This window comes from Lepus europaeus, chromosome 6 (assembly GCF_033115175.1).
Source record: "Lepus europaeus isolate LE1 chromosome 6, mLepTim1.pri, whole genome shotgun sequence".
NCBI classification, from domain to species: domain Eukaryota; kingdom Metazoa; phylum Chordata; class Mammalia; order Lagomorpha; family Leporidae; genus Lepus; species Lepus europaeus.
The window spans coordinates 63,321,662-63,341,093 of NC_084832.1; the positions used below are offsets into that span (position 1 = coordinate 63,321,662).

A 19,432-nucleotide genomic window follows, 5' to 3' on the forward strand; every position below is an offset into this window, starting at 1 on the left:
CTTTCTTTTGACAAAAGATTTCATTTCAGTTTAATCATTGTACAGTTTGATCAGAACTCAGTAAACCAAGCTCTTTTAGTTGATTAAGATTATGATCCATTGATTTATCTCTTTTGGGGTATATATGCCATCTAAATTACAGCATATAAAGTTGAAGGAATGGCATGTCTTGGAAACAGAGTGAGCCCTCCTTCATAGTTTTTTTTGAAAGGCAGAGTTAGACAGAGAGAAAGGTCTTCCCTCCGTTGGTTCACCCCCCAAATGGCCGCCACGGCAGCACGCAGCACCAATCCAAAGCCAGGAGCCAGGTGCTTCCTCCTGGTCTCCCATGCGGGTACAGGGCCCAAGGACTTGGGCCATCCTCCACTGCCTTCCCGGGCCATAGCAGAGAGCTGGACTGGAAGAGAGCAACTGGGACAGGATCCGGCACCCCGACCGGGACTAGAACCTGGGGTGCCGGTGCCGCAGGTGGAGGATTAGCCTAGTGAGCCATGGTGCCGGCCTCCTTCATAGTTTTAAGATGGATAAAATAGAAAATGGTGGTCTGGAGTTGAAAAGCCAAACTGACTCTTCTCACTTCTTTGTTCATAGATTCTGCTTGAATGTTTTAAATTTTAGTGAAATGTACTTGAGTTGCAGCATACTGAATATTAGAACAATGTTAGGAGACCATTTTTAAAATACAGTTTGTTGTATAACTTGTTACATTCTTTTTTTAAAAAAGATTTTATTTATTTATTTGAGAGGTAGAATTACAGACAGAGAGGGGGAGAGACAGAAAGAAAGGTCTTCCATCCACTGGTTCACTCCCCGAATGTCCGCAACAGCCAGGGCTGGGCCCATCTGAAGCCAGGAGCCAGAAGCCTCTTCCAGGCCTCCCACTTGGACCATCTTCTACTGCTTTCCCAGGCTACAGCAGGGAGTTGGATCAGAAGAGGAGCAGCCCAGACTAGAACTGGCACCCATATGGGATACCAGCGCCCCAGGTTGAGGCTTAACCCACTACACCACAGTGCTGGTCTCATAGCTTATTACCTTCTTACAATGATTTTAAAAATGATTTATTTTTAAATTTCATTTGAGAAGCAGAAATAGAGAGATGGCATGAGCTACCATCCACTGGTTCATTCCCCCAAACGCCTGTAATTGTCAGGGCTGGGCCAGGCTAACACCAGGATCCTGGAATTCAGTCTGTGTCTCCTACCAGGGTGACAGGAACCCAACTACTTGAACCTTACCTGCTACCTCCCAGGCTGTGATTGGCTGAAAGCTGGAATCGTGAGCAGGATCAGGACTTGAATCCAGGCACTCTAATATGGGATATGGACATCCCAAGTGGCAACTTCACTGCTAGGCCAAACATACAACCTAAAATGATGATTTAAAATTCCATTTACAGACTGAATATTTTTCCCTCCTGTAGGCATATACCCCCAATGTTATCCAAGTGTTTCAGATATTATTTTATAACACTAACTTATTTAGTAATCTGTTACCTATGCCAGGAATAGATCTAAGTGATTTACAAATGTTAGCTCATTTAGTCCTCATACAGTCCAGTGGGTAGAGACTATTATCCTCGTTTTACAGATGAGGAAACTGAGGCCCTGAACCACTGCGTAACTTGTCCCTAGGTCACACAGCTGATAAGTGGCAGAGCTGTGCCTCAGGGCTTGTGAATCCCATGTTCCTCTTCACCATGTCACACAGGGTCAACTATCCTAAGACAACATGGGCATGCCCACCATCATAAAGAGTTTGCAAAGTAATTTTAAATGTGATTTTGAACATGTTTCATGGGTATTTTGTTGCCTAGAACATTAGAAAGGACATGTATAAATATGTGAATTTTATACTGCACTTCTTTTTATATTTGATTTGCTAGGCAGGTGTTATATTCTCAAAGTTTCATGTGTATTATTTACCTTCCCAAAGAGCTTATCTTGCTATGACTTCTACAATGATCTTAACAAGATCAAACAAAAAGAAGTGAAGAATCTGTTATGTCTCAAAATTTGAAAAAAAAAATACACTGACTGTACATTAGAACTAATGCATAGGGTCTCAGTGAAAGTCTTTTTTCTGTTTTATCAAGGAACAAGTGAACTCTTAGGCATTTTAAAGTTGGATTTAAACATTCAGAGTACATATCAAAAATGAACACCTTACTCAGTGCTATGAGCTACAAAGAGAAATGAGATACTGAACGTCAGAGAAGCATCTCCTGGTGGGGGACCAGAAAGCACAGGCAAGACTGGAGTGGGAGGGCTTTACACATAGGAGGTTGGCCTGGAGTTCAGACGTGGTGGTGCTGTGGGTCATTCTTCTTTACACTTTCTATATGTTTGAAAAAGTTTTAAGTACTTGGCAAATGAAAGTGTTCAGAGATACCAGGATCTGCAGAGGGAGATGAGTTTTGATTGGAAGTTGCTGGGAAGGCTGCGTGGAGGTGGGAATTGGTGTAAGCAGGAAAGAAATCAGACACTCCCCTAGTCGAGGGCGTTACGTCCTTAGGATCAGCACCATAGGGAAGGAAGGGAAATGCAGCTGGGGGCTGAAGAGAAAGACCAGAAAGAAAGTGGGACCCGAGCAGCTCCTTAAAGTTTACTCATTTCCCTTCTTCCTCAGAGCCTACAGTGCCGCTCGTCTATTCAAGGACATCAATCAGTGCTAGAGGCTCTTTGTAGGTCAGATGTACGATCTGAGGAAGGCAGCTGTTAACTTTGAAAACTGCTTTTCCCCCAAACTAATGTATGCCGTTGTTAGCTGATTACTGACGCCGTGCAGATAGAAATCTGTATACCTTAGGTATCTTTTTTTTTTTTTTTTTTTTTTTTTTGACAGGCAGAGTGGACAGTGAGAGAGAGACAGAGAGAAAGGTCTTCCTTTTTGCCGTTGGTTCACCCTCCAATGGCCGCCGCGGTAGCGCGCTGCGGCCAGCGCACCGCGCTGATCCGATGGCAGGAGCCAGGTGCTTATCCTGGTCTCCCATGGGGTGCAGGGTCCAAGCACTTGGGCCATCCTCCACTGCACTCCCTGGCCACAGCAGAGAGCTGGCCTGGAAGAGGGGCAACCGGGACAGGATCGGTGCCCCGACCGGGACTAGAACCCGGTGTGCCGGCGCCGCAAGGCGGAGGATTAGCCTAGTGAGCCGCGGCGCCGGCCTGTAGGTATCTTTTTATAGTAAAATCCAGCTGTCCACTGTGCATGAGCTAGTATTGTTCAGAATATTTCATCAGCATCACTCCTGCAGACAACAATACCTTCCTAAGGCTCGGAGGACACAGAGGACCCCTGGTAGAGCTTCCCTGTGCACCTGACGTGGGGCAGTCAGTAACCACACAGTTTAAACAGTGTTTCTCTTTAAACGTTTAGTGTGAAGTGGTCGTGAGAAACAGGAAAGGATCCTTTTAAATCACATAATATTTGGGAAGCATAAGTGAGAGTATTTAATGATTCTTTGAAATTGCATATTTTCAGAGTCTTCTGCAAGCAACATGCTTCTGAATCACGAACCATGGCTCAAAGTGGTAAGCTGCTAAAATTTTGCTACTCTGAGTTTTAAAGAAAGATAAATGATTGTTTGGTTTATTACAAAATTTTGAGTTAAAATTGTAAGTACCTATAAAATTAGCAATTTCTTTGTGCAATATGTGATTTCATTGAATTTTGTTCTTCGTGAATAGATGTATTTTTCTTTGACGTGTTCTCTGGTATCTTCCATCATCACTGCACTCAAAGAACCAAACTGAGACATTTGTAAAAAACGTTGACTTCTGTGAATGCTCCTGTTCTATCAGAGCACTAGAATCTTCAGAAGATGAAATGAATCATGTGTTGCACATCCCCTGAATGAAAATTTCCAAAGGATGCCTGGTTAGCATCTCAGTTGTAGCTGAGGCAGATTGGATCCTGGCTAACAGGAGATGTGGGATGCACATTCGTTCTGGAGCAGCACCATGTAGTTCCAGAACAGCGGTGTCTCACCGACCCTGACTGTGCCTGCTCACTGAACTGCAGTCAGGGTGGGTTTGAAAAAGGCAGTTCTGTACTGGACCAGCGACGTTTCCTGATATAGACAAAACTATAAATGTCTCTACCCTCATTTCTTACTCCATTAGCCTTTTAATTCATCAGGAAACATTATGACAAAAGACTGCTCTCAATGTTTATTGACAGGAAAATATGACAATAATATATTTTTAAGATTTATTTATTTGAAAGTCAGAATTACTCAGAGAGAGAGGAGAGGCAGAGAGAGAGGTCTTCCATCCAATGGTCACTCCCCAATTGGCCACAAAAGCTGTGCCATCCAAGCCAGGAGCCAGGAGCTTCTTCTGGGTCTTCCACATGGGTGCAGGGGCCCAAGGACTTGGGCCATCTTCCACTGCTATCCCAGGACACAGCAGAGAGCTGGATCAGAAGAGGAGCAGCCGAGACTAGAACCGGCGCCCACATGGGATGCAGGCGCTTCAGGCCAGGGCTTTAACCCGCTGCGCCACAGTCCTGGCCCCTACAATAATATATCTTTTAAAATCCAGATTATAACAATGTCCTAAAATGAATCCTTTCCCCCCAGAGGAAACTGTTGCTGTTCCTTTTGAATTCTTCTAGAAGCAGTTTGTGTGTGTAAACACACCTATTACTGTATGTTGTCTTTATAACCTCATACATCAGAGTTTCTTCCACATCAGCACAAGTGGAATCCTCCTCATGTTTTAAAGGCTGCATAATATCCCATTGTGTAACTGTAACAACAGTTCTTTTTTATTTATTTATTTGCTTTAAGATTTATTTTTTAGTTGAAAGGCAGAGCTACAGAGAGGCAGAGGCAAGGCAAGGGGGCAGGGAGGGAATCTTCCATCCACTGGTTCACTCCCCAGATGACCACAACAGCTGGAGCTGAGCTGATCCGAAGCCAGGAGCTTCCTCCAGGGGTGCAGGGGCCCAAGGACTTGGGCCATTCTCCACTGCTACCCCAGGCCACAGCAGAGAGCTGGATCAGAAGTGGAGCAGCCAGGTCTTGAACCAGCGCTCATATGGGATGCCGGTGCTGCAGGCGGTGGCTTTACCTGCTATGCCCCACAACAGTTCTTGTTCACCACTTGATGAACACTTAGGTTCTTTCCAGTTCTGTTAAATTTAACCTTCAGTTAACACTGTTCTTCATGTAGGTTTGTGCTTCACTGTAAGCATAAGGAAAATTTCCTCTGAGTAGAACTGCTTATTTGAATGATAGGAACAATGAATCTTTGGGTAACTCTTGGCCAGTTTTCCCCCAGAGAAGCTGTACAGCAGTACAGTCCCCCAGAGCTTTGGGAACATTGCCTAGCACGCATCTCCTTCCATTCAATAGGTGGAAACCTCTCTCTTCTGCACATATATTCCTGTATCTTTTCACAAATTAGATTTGTTTTCCTATGACCTAGTTTGTTCATTATTCTGTCCAGTGAGCCCTATTCCCTGAAGATCCCCAGCTCCTCACCCCTTTTTCTACTTATTTACCTTTCTCCTATTGACATATAAACATCTTTTTCTGCATTAAAAATTGAGTGCTGTATATGCTGAAAACATTTAGTATAAGTTTACCATATCTTTTGACTTTGTAATAACTTTTGACATGTAAGAGTTTTGTATTTTATATCATCAAACAGTAATATTACCCATTCGAATTTTTTAATGTTTATGTTTTTAACTGTGCAGGAATGAAAACGAAAAGAGGAAGAAAGAGACGTCTCCCAGCAGACATTCATGTGCCGGTGATTTTTTAAATTATTTTTTCCCAGAAACCTTTTATTTAAGGAATAAAAACATCATGCATTTCATAAATACAACTTCAGAAAAAGTGATTCTTCCCTTTATACCCACCCCCCAACCCTTCTTCCTCATTCCTCTTATTCACGTTCTTTCTTTTTATTCTTTTCTTTTTTTTTTTTTTTAAGATTTTATTTATTTGAGAGGCAGACTTACAGACAGTGAGAGAAAGAGAGAGAGACAGAAAGGTCCATTGGCTTACTCCCCAAATGGCCACCATAGCCGGTGCTGTGCCGATCAGGAGCCAGGTGCCAGGTGCTTCCTCCTGTTCTCCCATGCGGGTACAGGGCCCAAGCACCTGGGCCATCCTCCACTGTACTCCTAGCCCAAAGCAGAGAGCTGGACTGGAAGAGGAGCAACTGGGACTAAAACTGGCACCCATATGGGATGCCAGCATGACAGGCAGAGGATTAACCTAGTGTGCCACGGCGCCAGCCCCTAAGATATATTTTCAATTAACTTTATACACATACAATTAACCCTATGTTAAGAGTTCAATAAATAGTATGAAAAAAATAAAAACTGTTCCTCAGCATTTGAGACAAGGGCTGTTCAAAGTCATTTATCTTGGAATGTTGATTTTACTTCTATAGATTACCTTTTACGTGCTGTATTAGTTATCACAGGTCAGGGATAACATACAGTATTTGTCCTTTTGAGAGACTAGCTTATTTCACTAAGTATGACGTTTTTCAGTTTCATCCATTTTGTTGCAAATAACTAGATTTTCCTTTTTTTTTTTTTTTTTTACCATTGTGTAGTTCCATGGTGTATATATCCCATAATTTCTTTATCCACTCTTTAGTTTACAGGCATTTGAGTTGGTTCCATATCTTAGCTATTGTGAATTGAGCTTCTATAAACATGGGGGTATAGATAACTCTTACATATGCTGATTTAATTTCCCTTAGATAAATTCCCAGGAGTGGGATGGCTGGGTCATATACTAGGTCTGTATTCAGATTCCTGAAGTATCTCCATACTGTCTTCCACATTGGCTATACCAGTTTACATTCACACCAACAGTGGATTAGGGTACCTCTTTCCCCATCTCCTCGCCAGCATTTGTTTGTTGATTTCTGTATGAAAGCATTCTAACTGGGGTGAAGTGAAACCTCATTGTGGTTTTGATTTGCATTTCCCTGACAGCTAGTGATCCTCAGCATTATTTCATGTGTCTGCAGGCCATTTGGATTTCCTCTTTTGAAAAATGTGTATGACCTTTGCCCATTTCTTAACTGGGTTGTTTAGTTGTTGTTAGGTTTCTTGATCTCTATATATTCTGGTTATTAATCCTCTATCAGTTACATAGTTTGCAAATAATTTCTCTCATTCTGTTAGCTGCCTCTTCACTTTGCTGAGTGTTTCTTTGGCAGTGCAGAAGCTTCTCAATTTGACATAATCCCATTTGTCAATTTTGGCTTTTATTGCCTGTTTCTCTGGGGTCTTTTTCAAGAACTCTTTACCAATGTCTTTCCTATTTCAATGTCTTGTAGGGTTTCCCAATGCACTCTAATAATCTGATGGTATCAGGTTGTAAATTTAAGGCTTTAATCCACTAGGAGTGGGTTTTTATGTAAGGTGTAAGGTAGGGGTCTTGCTTCATACTTATGCATGTGGAGATCCACTTTTCTGCATCATTTGTTGAAGAGACTGTCCTTCCTCAAGGCATTGATTTAAGCTCCTTTGTCAAAGATAAGTTGGTTGTATATGCATGGATTGATTTCTGGCATTGCTATTCTTTTCCAACTGTTCAGCCATCTGTTTTTGTACCAGTACTAGGCTGTTTTGATTATAACTGCCTTGTAATATGCCTTGCAATCTGGTATTGTGATGCATCTGGATTGTTTTTTTTTTAATTTATGTATTTGAAATTCAGATTTAAAGAAAGAGAGCAAGAGATGTCTTCCATCTGCTGCTTCACTTCTCAAATGGCAACAATGGCCGGAGCTGGGGCAATCTGAAGCCAGGAGCCAGGATTATCCTCTGGGTCTCACAGGCAGCTGCAGGGGCCCAAGTACTTGGGCCATCTTCTTGTGTGTGTGGTTTTTTTTTTTTCTTCTTCTTTTTTTAATATGTATTTATTTATTTGGAAGTCACAGTTACAGAGAGAGAGGGATAAGCAGAGAAAGATCTTCCATCTGTTGGTTCACTCCCTAAATGATTGCAACAGCCAGGCCTGGGCTAGGCCATAGCCAGGAGCCTGAAGCTTCATCCAAGTCTCCCATATACATGCAGGGGTCTAAGAACTTGGGTCCTCAGCTGCTTTCCCAGGCCTATAGCAGAGATCTGGATCAGAAATGGAGCAGCCAGGACTTGAACCAGCACCCATATGGGATGCCGGCACTGCAGGCCGCAGCTTTACCTGCTATACCACAGCGTCGGCCCCTTGGCTTGGTTTTTGTTGTATGAGATTGCTTTAGCTATTCAGGGTATCCTTCATTTCCATATGAATTTCAGCATAAATTTTTTATAAGTCTGAGAAAAATGTCCTTGGTATTTTGATTATCATCACCTTCAATCTGTAAATTGTTTCAATAATAGACATTTTGATGATATTGATTTGTCTAATCCATGAACATGGAAGATTTTTCCATTTTTTTGTGTCTTCTTCTACTTCCTTAATGTTTTGTAATTCTCATCATAGAGACCTTTGACATCCTTGGTAAAATTTATTCCAAGGTGTTTGATTATTTTGGTTGCTATTGTGAATGGGCTTGATCTCAGAATTTCATTCTTGGCCATGGCATTCGGCCATGGCATTGACTGTGTATACAAAGGCTATTGATTTTTGTGTGTTGATTTTATATTCTGCCAATTTACCAAACTCTTCTATGGGTTCCAATAGTCTCTTGGATCCCATATATACAGAATCATGTCCTCTGCAAACAGGGATAGTTTGACTTCCTCCATCCCAATTTGTATCCCTTTTCTTTCTTTTTCTAGCCTAATGCTTCTGGCTAAAACTTCCAGGACTATGAGAAGCAGTGGTGAGGGTATCCTTGCCTGGTTCCAGTTTTTCCCCATTCAATAGGACACTGGCCATGGGTTTGACATAAATTGCCTTCTATACCCAATTTGCTTAAGGTTTTCATCATGAAAAAAATGTTGTATTTTATCAAATGCTTTCTCTGCATCTATTGATAATCATACGTTTTTTTTTTTTTTTTTCAGCAGTTGTTGATGTGATGTATCACATTGATTGATTTGCGAATGTTGAACCATCCCTGCATACCAGGGATATATCCCTCTTGGTCTGGGTGAATGATCTATCTGATGTGTTGTTGGATTTGATTGGGTAGAATTTTGTTGAGGATTTTTGTGTCTGTGTTCATCAGGCAAATTGGTCTGCAGTTCTCTTTCTCTGTTGTATCTTTCTCAGATTCGAGGTGAAGCTGGCTTCATAGAAAAAATTTGGAAGAATTCCCTCCCTTTCAATTGTTTTGAATTACTTGAGAAGAACAGCAGTGAAGCCATCCAGTCCTGGGCTTTTCTTTATTGGGAAAGTCTTTATTACTGATTCAACTTCTGTCTTGGTTATGGGTCTGTTTAGGTTTTCTGTGTCTTCATGGCTCAGTTAAGTAGGTTGTATGTGTCCAGGAATCTGGCAGTTTCTTCTAGGTTTCCTGGTTTATTGGCATACACTTCTTTGTAGTAATTTCTGATTTTTTAAAATTATTTCTGTGATGCATGTTGTTACATTTCCTTTTTTATCTCTAATTTTATTGATTTGGATCTTCTCCCTATTTTTTTGGTTAGTTGTGCCAGTGGTGTGTCAATTTTATGTTTTCAAAAACCAGCTCATTTTGATGTTTTGAATTTTTTTGTTTCAATTTTGTTTATTCCCTAATTTTAATTATTTCTTTCTCCTACTAGATTTGGGTTTGATTTGCTGTTGTTTTTATAGGTCCTTGAGATGCACTGATAGCTCATTTATTTGGTAACTTTCTAGTTTCTTGATGTAGGCTCCAATTGCTATAAACTTTCCTTTTAACATTGCTTTTGCTGTATCGCATAAGTTTTGAAGTGTTGTATTTTGTCTTCATTTGCTTCCAGAAATTTTGATTTCTCTTTTGATTTCTTCAATGACCCACTGTTCACCCAGGAGCATGTTGTTCAGTCTCCATGTGTTTCCATTTGTTCTAGAGATTCTTGATTTGCTGATTTCCAGCTTCATTCCATTGTGGTCAGGGAAGATGGATGGTATGATTTTGATTCTTTTGAATTTGCTGAGACTTGCTTTATGGCCTAGTATGTGGTCAATCCTAGAGAAAGCTCATGCGCTGCTGAGAAGAATGTATTCTGCAACTCTAGGATGAAAAGTACTATAGATACCCGTTAAATCCATTTGGTCTATAGTGTCGATCAATTCTGCTGTTTCCTTGCTGATTTTCTGTCTGGTTGATCTGTCCATTGCTGAAAGTGGAGTATTGAAGTCCTCTATTACTATTGTATTGGAGTCTAAGTCTCTCTTTAAATCCCTTAACATTCCTTTAAAATAGTGACGTGCCCTATAATTAGCTGCATATATGTTTATAATAGTTGCATCTTCCTGTTTAATTGATCTCTTAATCATTGCAAGTGGAACAACCTGAACTTGAACCAGCGCCCATATGGATGCTGGCACCATGTGGCGTCTTTACCTGCTATGCCACAGCACCAGCCCCCATCCTCATTCTTTTTCCTTCTTATTTTCTTAGTCTGACAGGGATATTTCAAAAGACCTTTCTTCAAGCAGAAGAAAGAACACCTGAACTTGATCTAGTCTGTTGTTGAGGCTTTCACTTGTGTTTATTTGACATATTGAGTTCATTTCTAAGATTTCTGTTTGGTTCTTTCCAAGATCTCTCTGCTGAATTATGCATTCACATCTTGCATTTATTTCCTGATTTTGTTTATCTGTATTGTACCTCTGACGGTCATTCTTTTGAAGTATCTATCAGGTTTTTCAGAAGACTGTTCTATTGTATTCCTTCTGGGAGTATGGAACTGCCTGGCTTTGTCTTACTTCCCTGTCCCTAAGTTGATATTGAACCTCTGGCTGATTACTTGTCACTTGTAAAGGGTGACTTTGATGGTTTGAAGTTTTTTCTTGAAGGTGCATCTTCAAGTAACAGTTTGGTTGGCTGGGTTGGCTTTCGTGCCAGTTGGACACTCACATTCACTCTTCCTGTATCTTCCTCACCATAGTCGACAGCAGTGGCAGCAGGAGTTCCTCTCGGATTCAGCACGGTTGTGTGGGTCCCGGAGTCATTGCAGTGCAAGTCCCAAGGCTGGGGTAGACATGTGCAGCCTCCCTGTAACTCCAGGGCAGGTGTGGGCATGGAGCTGCAGCAGAGCCAGGCCTCCGTCTGAGCTGGCCATGCGGAGGTGGGGCACAGCCCTCCGCAGTAACTAGTGCTGGTGTTGGTGGGGATACCTCCACGTCTGCAGGGCTCTGGACTAAGGCAGTGCAGTTACTCACTGTTGGCGCTCGTTGGTTTTGTGAGGCTGCATTCCTTTTTCCTGGTGATGCTGTCCCCTAGGGCAGAATGGATTCTGCTGGTGACTCTGTTAGGATGGTGTGTCACTGCTGCAGCCTGTGCTCTGAGGGCTGAGGAGATGAGAGTCCCGTCTCTGAAGCCAACCGACCACACGTGGTCCTGGAGGTTTCCTTGCTGGCCTCCCAGCCCGTGATGACTGGGGACCTCTCCGAGAGCTGGCGTCTGGCAAGGCCCTCCTGTTTATCTTTTCCCCTGCAGTGGGGACACCCCTCAGCCATGGAGCTCAAGTTGGGATTTCTGGTGCACTCTAATCCTCTCTTTATGCCTCCATCTGAAGTAGCTGTGTCCGGGGGCGGTTCTTCTGTCTTCTTGGCAAGTTCTTGTGTTTCCCCTTGGGAACTCACCCCAAAATGCAGTTAGCAGGTTTTATTTTGGTTCTCCTCTGTGAGGGTGATATGAATGCAGGGCATCTGTGTACGGCCAACTGGGAGAATCCCCACGTACCGGTAATTTGACTTAAATTTCTTCATACAGAGTCTTAATGAAACCATCCTGAACTTCATGTGAAATATCCTTTCCAAGCCATTTGTGGACAGATGCATTCAGAGAACATCTGCCTAGATAGAGCCGAGCCTTCTCCTGGGGAAGAATCCCATCCTCGGGAGCTCTGAGCTGGGTCCTAGGTGATAGAACCATAACAAGATCTGTAAAGAGCAGCTGGAAGTTCTGAACACATAACTGTCAGCAGGTGACATTCCCACAGTTCCTATAAAGCACACTCTGGTGCCAAGTTAGCGACAGCATCTGACCCCACAGGGTGTCTCAGGTCTTAAAACGTGTGGCAGGTGCAGGCAGACCTCTTGAAGCCACATACTCCTCAGCTACATGACCCATGCTTGACCCAGTTTCTAACTCTTACCTAGAAAACTTTATCATTCTGTATAAAACATCAAAATCTTTGGGGACGTAAAACAGTATTTACCTAAGCTAATAGTAGCCATTGCTTCCTGCTGTTGGCGCAGGAGCTGCTTCTCTGCGCTTGCAAATAGGTTGATATCCGTGGCTGCAGCCCAGCGTGGAGTGCGACGTTCACCGTAGGCCTGTCGCTCACTTACGTCTCACGTGACAGCCCATGCCGTCATCAGTGCAGTCAGTGGAAAGTAACCTTGACTTCCTTTCCTTCCAGCCACCTGGAACAGTGATGTTCCCTACACTCGCGAGACAAGGAAAGGAAGAGTCCGGCAGACACCCAGGTTTGCTATCGCGGCGACTGTAACAGATTTCAAAGTTGGTGTCAGTTTTTTGTCACTAGAACCAAAATAGGAGAGACGCTGCTTACAAAGGTTTATTGCAGGGCAGTCCCCACTGGCCTGGCAGCGGGTGGAGGGTGGTGGCACCTGTGTGGGGGTCGTGAGGTGAGGAAGGAAGCAGAGGGAGGGAGCACGTTCCTCCCCTGGCTAGGTGTGGCGTCCATATGGAGCCACCAGGATATAGTCAGACGCCTCGCCCCTGTCGGTTCACTGGGATTAAGTTCCACCCTTTCTGCCCTTAGTTCTTTAACATAAGACACAAGTGCCTTTGTGGGGACACCCACACGAACATTCAGAGATTGATAGCCACTTCACAATGCAAAACACATCCATTCCACCCCACACACATCCCAGAGTCTTAACTCAGTCCAACATTAATTCAAAGGTCCAAAGTCTCATCTGAGACTCAGGGCAAACTTCTGATGTGAGCCCCCATAAAATGAAAAATCAGTTACATCCAGAATATAGTGCTGGGACACCTACAGGTATACATTCCCATTCCAAAAGTGGGAAGACACATTTTTCTTTTTTAATTTATTTGGGGGGCAGAGAGACAGACTGACATCTATTGGCTTACTTCCCCAATGACCACAACTGCAGGGCTGGGCTGGGGCTGAAGCCAGAAATTCAGTACAGATCTCCCAAGTAGGCAGCAGGAACCCACCTACTTGAGAAGTTACCTGCTACCTCTCAGGGTATGCATGGGTAGGAACCTAGAGTCAGGAGCTGCAGCCAGAAATCAAACCTAAGTACCCTCTGTAAGGGACACCAGGGTCCTACCTGCTAGGCCAAACATCCATACCCTACCCGTGCGTGTTTCAAATTATAGTAACAGCGTACTCTTCAGTACGTGCTGTGTTAAGGCAAGTTTGTCACTTTCAACACTTGCGAAGCTTCCTGGGAAGGAAAGTCACCGCAGCTCACGGTTTTGGAGGCTCAGAGTCCCAAGACCAGGTGCCCCATGGTCTGACAGCGGATGCGTTCATGGGAGGTGGAATGCATGTGGCAACAGGACCGCAGAGCATGCCAGGAAGGGGCATTCATCACCTATGGATATGTGGTCTCCTGATAAAGCCGCCACGATTTCAATTTAACCAGCAAGCTTAACCCACTCCAGTGGCTTCCCGAAGGCCCCGCCTTCAGATACTGAAATTAGATTTTGCTTCTACCTGTAATCCATTAGCCATTACCGTAAGTATCTGCTGTGTCCTAACCTCAGCGTTATCAGAATAACCTGGGTTGGAATGGTCTGTCATTCTTTAGTATTCAGAAAGAATGCACTTAGTACAGCCAGGCCCGTCTGAGCTCAGAATCCAACAGTGTGACCCCAGGAAGTGCGGCTTTCTCTTCTTTAAGGAAATACATACTGCATAACATGTAACTGTGACAGAAAAAAAATGACATCTCAAATATTTAAAGCTAAATTCTAGAAAATTCTTAAGTTTTATTTTCATTTTGTAATATTTCATTTATTGAACTAGAAGATGATGACATTACAATCAAAAGGTCAAGGTGCATTTCTGTGTGATTTTACCAATTATTCCCATCCACCACTAGTCAGTGTCCGAGGAAGTGATTTATGATGAGCTGCCCTAAGACAGACCATTTCCTTCTAAAAAATGTTTTCTTGTTTTTAGATGCAATTTTAAAGATTGATTTTATTAGGAAATGTAAGGAAGCAGGACTTCTTGATGACTTATTTGAAGAAATGTTAAACAAACTACATTTGATTCGAGAAAGACTCGAGGATGAGACTGCTTCAGAATCAGGTACTGATAAAACAAATCACTCAGAACAGAAATTTCTCAGAGGGACTGGCACTGTAGTAAAACAGATTATGCCTCCCCCTGCCATGCTGGCATCCCATATGGGCGCCAGATTAAGTCCCAGCTGCTCCACTTCTGATCCAGCTCCCCGATGCACCTGGGAAAGCACTGGAGAATGGCCTAAGGCCCTGGGCCCCCTGCCACCCATGTGGGAGATCCAGATGAAGCTCCTGGCTTTGGCCTGGCCCAGGATTCTTCCATTTGGGGAATGAATCAGCGAATGGAAGATCTGTCTCTTCTCTCTCAACTCCACCTTTCAAATGAATGTCTTTTTAAAAAAAAAATTTCTCAGAGACCTATGCAAAACAAACAGGGAAAAAAATACATTTTCTTTCTACACTTTTGTCTTTTCATCATTCCTCAATAACAATCACTGTATCATTTTACTAGACCTACTGTCTTTTGTAAGTGAACAGGATGTGGGTGGTTCAGATTCAGGAGTTTAGTCCCAAGTGTCTGATGCCCCAAGAGTCAGGATGCCCTTCCTGGGAGCGCACAGCGGCTTGACAGCTGAGAACCAGCACGTTCACAACTGGATGTGGCCACACACCTGAACCCACTCCCTGCCCTGCTAGATCCAAAATAGTGCTTTAATTTATTCGATTCAAGTTCTCTTCCCTAATAAAGAGTCCTTTTTTTAATAAGAGTATATGGAAGAGTATACAGAAGATATAATTTTAATGTTTTGATCAGTTTGGTTTAGTCAAATGTGAATTTTCAGTGACAGAGAGAGAAAGAGAAAGAGAACGTGTGCGAGTGAGTGAGCTTCCATCTGCTGGTTCACTTCCCAGATGGCCAGGCCAAAGCCAGGAGCTTCCTCCAGGTCTCCCACCTGGGTGCAGAGGCCCGAACACTTGGGCCATCTTCCAAGCATATTAGCATGAAGCTGGACTAGTAGTGGAGCAGCCAGGACTCAAACTGGCACCTATGGGATCACAGGCAGCAACTTTACCCAGTATGCCATAACAGTGGCCCCACATTTCTTTAAGAGCTCTTTGGGAAGCTAAAGTTCCATTTGTGTGTGCAGATCTATAGCTCCTTAGCCTTACAGCCTCTAGCATCATCAGAAACATTAGAAATATGTCTCACAAGAGAATGTGGTGGTCAGGATTGTAGGCAGTCCTGTAAAATGCGTGTTTGCAAAGGGATTATTTTCATAGGACAAAGCTAGAAAGTGATGTTAAGAGTAAATGTTCCTGAAAACTCTGTGTTCTTGTATTGTCTCACCGGCAGGGCTGGCTGGAACCCCCTGCTGGAGGCTCTGGGGCAGTGGTGCAGCTCCCACTGCGGTCTGACTCTGAAGGACCATGGGAGACGACCACTCTTTACTTCTCCCTGTTTGGGGTTATTTTCTGAAGTGTTTCTACCTATATGAATTAATACTGAAAATGTTTTCCTCCTTCCAGAATATGAAGAAATCGCGACTTCACTTTTTGACTGTAGACTGTTTGAAGATACAATTATAGATTTTCAAGCAGGTATGAGGTACAAAATAACATAGAAGCTGTAAAAATACCTTAGGATAATGCTCATTATATGAAAAGCCTATCACAAAAAGTCTGACACACACATGCACACATACGCATTCAGAAAAAAGTGTACCCAACAGAAATAGTGATCTGTAGAGAGTTGGAGTATAGTAATTTCTTTACTCTTTTATTGCTAAATGATCCAAACTTTCTGCATAGCACAAATACTTCTATAGTCAGAAAAAATGCATAAAGTAGAAATGTTGAATTCAAAACAAGGTCTTTTGGTACCTGTGTGGCCACAGACAGGAGCTGGTGCGGCGAGGGCACGCAGGCTGCTGCCGATCCTGTAGCTGGCCTCCCCGCCACTGGTGAAATCCCACTCTCCCAACATTCACCTTCACGTCTCATCTTTTACATGGAGAACACAGTGATGACTGATTCAGAACTTCATGGGGGCTGGGGGTGGGGGAGGCAGGGACACAAAACAAAGTGATGAAGAAATTTTTGTGGAAAAGAAAACCTGGGGCTAGTGCTGGCATAGTGAGTAAAGCCGCCACCTGCAGTGCCAGCATCCACTTCCCATCCAGCTCTCTGCTGTGGCCTGGGAAAGCAGAAGATGGCCCAAGTCCTTGGGCCCCTGCACCCACATGGGAGACCTGGAAGAAGCTCTTTGCTCCCGATTGGCCCAATTCTGGCTGTTGCGGCCGTTTGAAGATGGAAGACCTCTCTAACTCTGCCTTTCAAATAAATAAAACTTAAAAAAAAAATAATAACCTGGTGTGGGTTGGAGGGAAGCAGGCAACTTTTAAGTACAATATCAACTATTTATCGAGTCCTCCATCGAGACAGGCTAAATCTCCACTTAATTAGGAATCTGATGTGACTTCTCAAGACTGCCACACCCAGAAGGGCAGGCTGTGCACTGTGCTCTGGCCTTTGCTAGACAGGGGTGGAGGCCAGACTCATGCAGAATTTGGTAGGAGCGGCTCTCCTGGTGTTGCACGCTCAGCACCTGCACACTGTTCCGTGTATCAGCAGTGGTATTAGGGCAACAGGTTGCCCCTGCCTGAACATACACATACTGGTTCTCTGTATCACTACCCAGAAAGACATTATCCAAAAAGACACCTTTACAATTATTTCCCAAATAGATCTCTTAAGAAAGTCTCTTGAGGATGGCTGCTACTGAGAATAACCACACTGTTTTTAAAAGCCAGTCTTTGGAGTCTTTCTAAAAAGCTTTGTTTTCAGGGCACACCCATCTGTGTTTTCCTTTTACATAAAAGTTGCATGTTTAGAACATGTCACACCATTGTTCTGAAGAAAGATGGGTCTTCTAAAGGACTTCAGTTTCTAAGCTTTTCCAAAAAGTCACATTGCCACTGAGTACTATTCATTCATAAATCCCAATTAAAGTATCTTCTAAATTTCCACCTAAGTCTTCCTATATCTGAATTACACCAAAATCTTTTATGTGACTTACAAATAGGATGCAGTTTATGAAAGATAGGCCCAGTCCTTGGCATTTCAGCCACATTCTCTTTCCAATCATGTCCAGTCATCATGTCACATACAATAGAATGAAGGCTATACAGCATTAAGTTTTCAAAGTTACACAAGACGGACTGGTATTCTGCTATAAATGTATACAAAGTCACAAAGATTTTATCACAAGCTTTATGTGTGATAAATACTAGAATTCTGTGAAGTAGAAGAAAGAGGAAGCAAAGGTATAAAAGAACCACTTTGGGCTCCTAAGACTAGATTCTTTTAAGGCACAGGTGTCACAAGGACTATGTGCTTTCAAGTGAAATGAGGAAAAAATAACATGTTTCTAATAAAACCAATGAGTAATCTGAAATTACTTTTTTTCCCCCAAAGCAATAGAGAATAAAATTGATGAATCTGAAGAAAGACAGCAGCAGCTGAACAAAGAGACCGAACTACTTCAGGAGTTAAAGCAAACCATGTGCTATTTTCAAGACTACAGAGACCTTGGGTCAAGTTCCACTTCAGTGTCGTCCCTTTCTTTTTAAGGATTACCATTTCCTAAATTGCCTGCAGGCCGAGAACTGCAGACCAGGACTGTGGAAGCCACACCTCTTTGGAAGCAGGCTTCCTGCTTTCTGAACCAGGAACTGCAACCCCCAGCAGTTGCTGCCCCTACTGGATGTTCTTCCCACCGTTCCTCCAATAAAGTTTTTGTCAGATTATGCCTGAGTAAACTGGATCACAGCTCCAGTCCCACTCACCCTCTGCACTTAACCCTGTGGGTGGATTCCTGCTGGTACATGCCTCCTCCTACCCCTCCATGATCGAAGGTGATTCAGGTCACACACAAAGCACCCCTAACCCTAGGGTCTTCGCACATCCTGCTGAAGCCGGAATACCTTTCTCAGCTGACTTCTGCAGACAGAAGGTCTCCTATTACTCCACCTGAAATTTATTTTTTTCTTCATACTACTGCTCAGTGTAACCAACTCTTGTCTTACATCATACTACATCAGGATGAGCTGTTCAAGGGAAGAAGCTCACTATTAGGTTTTGCCTACCATTGCATTCCCAGCACCTAGCATTCTCAGTAAGTGCTTACAGAATAAAACCTTCATAACTGTTAAGACTAGTTCCAGCCCAGAACAACCCTTAAAATCTGAACATACTAGTATCAAATTTACCCATTTTCATGCCTATCTGCTTCATAAAAATTTTTCAGCCACAGTTACCACATGGTAACTCAAAACACACCTTCAAAATAAACACCTCTGACTTAAGAACGTTAATAGGAATACACCAGGGTGAAGAAATATCACCCTGGTACGACAGGATGCCCTAGCACCAAGTCTGACCCTTGAAAACGTCACAGTGCAGGTTCTCGTTCTTTCCCTATAGCGCTGTCATGCCGCAGGGTTGATCTGACTCCCCAGTACGTTGTCTGGCACCTAAGAGCTCAGAAAGCATCTGCAAAAGGAAGAGCATCTACTGCTTCTACAGTTAAGTGAGAAAACTGCCTTTATGAAGAGAAAAGGTTTATTTTTGGCTCACAGTTCTGGAGGTTCACAGCACAAGATCTGGCAGGCCCCGAAGCTGTGGTGTCCAGCAGTGGTCTTGTGGCAGAGTCCGGATGTGGAAGCACGTGTCTCTTAGAAAGCCACCACGATTCAGTCATGGGGGCTCCACATCTGAGGGCCCCACCTTGAAACACCATAATTAAATTAAGGTTCTACCCTCTTAGTGCTATTAGCATAAGACTTTGGGAACAAAGGCTTTACCACATGGACTTTTGAGAGACATCCAAATATCCAAGCCACTATGGAACTATGATGCAGACAAAAAATGTTAAGTCACTGTTTTTCAAACTTAGCTGCATACCAGAATAGCTAGGCACTCAAAAGCTGAGTTGCTCCACTTCTGATCCAGCTCCCTGCTGACGCTCCTGGGGGAGCAGTGGAGGATGGCCCAAGTGCTTGGGCCCCTACGCCCACATGGGAACTCCTGGCTTAGGCCTGACACAGCCTCGGCCACTGCAG

At 43.3% G+C, this 19,432-nt stretch overlaps 1 protein-coding gene across 2 annotated transcripts in view; it reads left to right on the forward strand.

The window, feature by feature from the left end:
- Positions 1-18,118, forward strand: part of SETDB2 (SET domain bifurcated histone lysine methyltransferase 2) — a 97,396-nt gene extending 79,278 nt beyond the window's left edge. For both annotated transcript variants that reach the window (XM_062194221.1, XM_062194220.1), the window contains 6 exons: positions 3,481-3,530; positions 5,704-5,759; positions 12,484-12,550; positions 14,245-14,376; positions 15,840-15,911; positions 17,787-18,118. In XM_062194221.1, the coding sequence (XP_062050205.1) occupies positions 3,481-3,530; positions 5,704-5,759; positions 12,484-12,550; positions 14,245-14,376; positions 15,840-15,911; positions 17,787-17,941 (532 nt within the window). In that variant the 3' untranslated portion in view covers positions 17,942-18,118. The remainder of the gene's footprint in view (positions 1-3,480; positions 3,531-5,703; positions 5,760-12,483; positions 12,551-14,244; positions 14,377-15,839; positions 15,912-17,786) is intronic.
- The last annotated feature ends 1,314 nt before the right edge of the window (positions 18,119-19,432 follow it).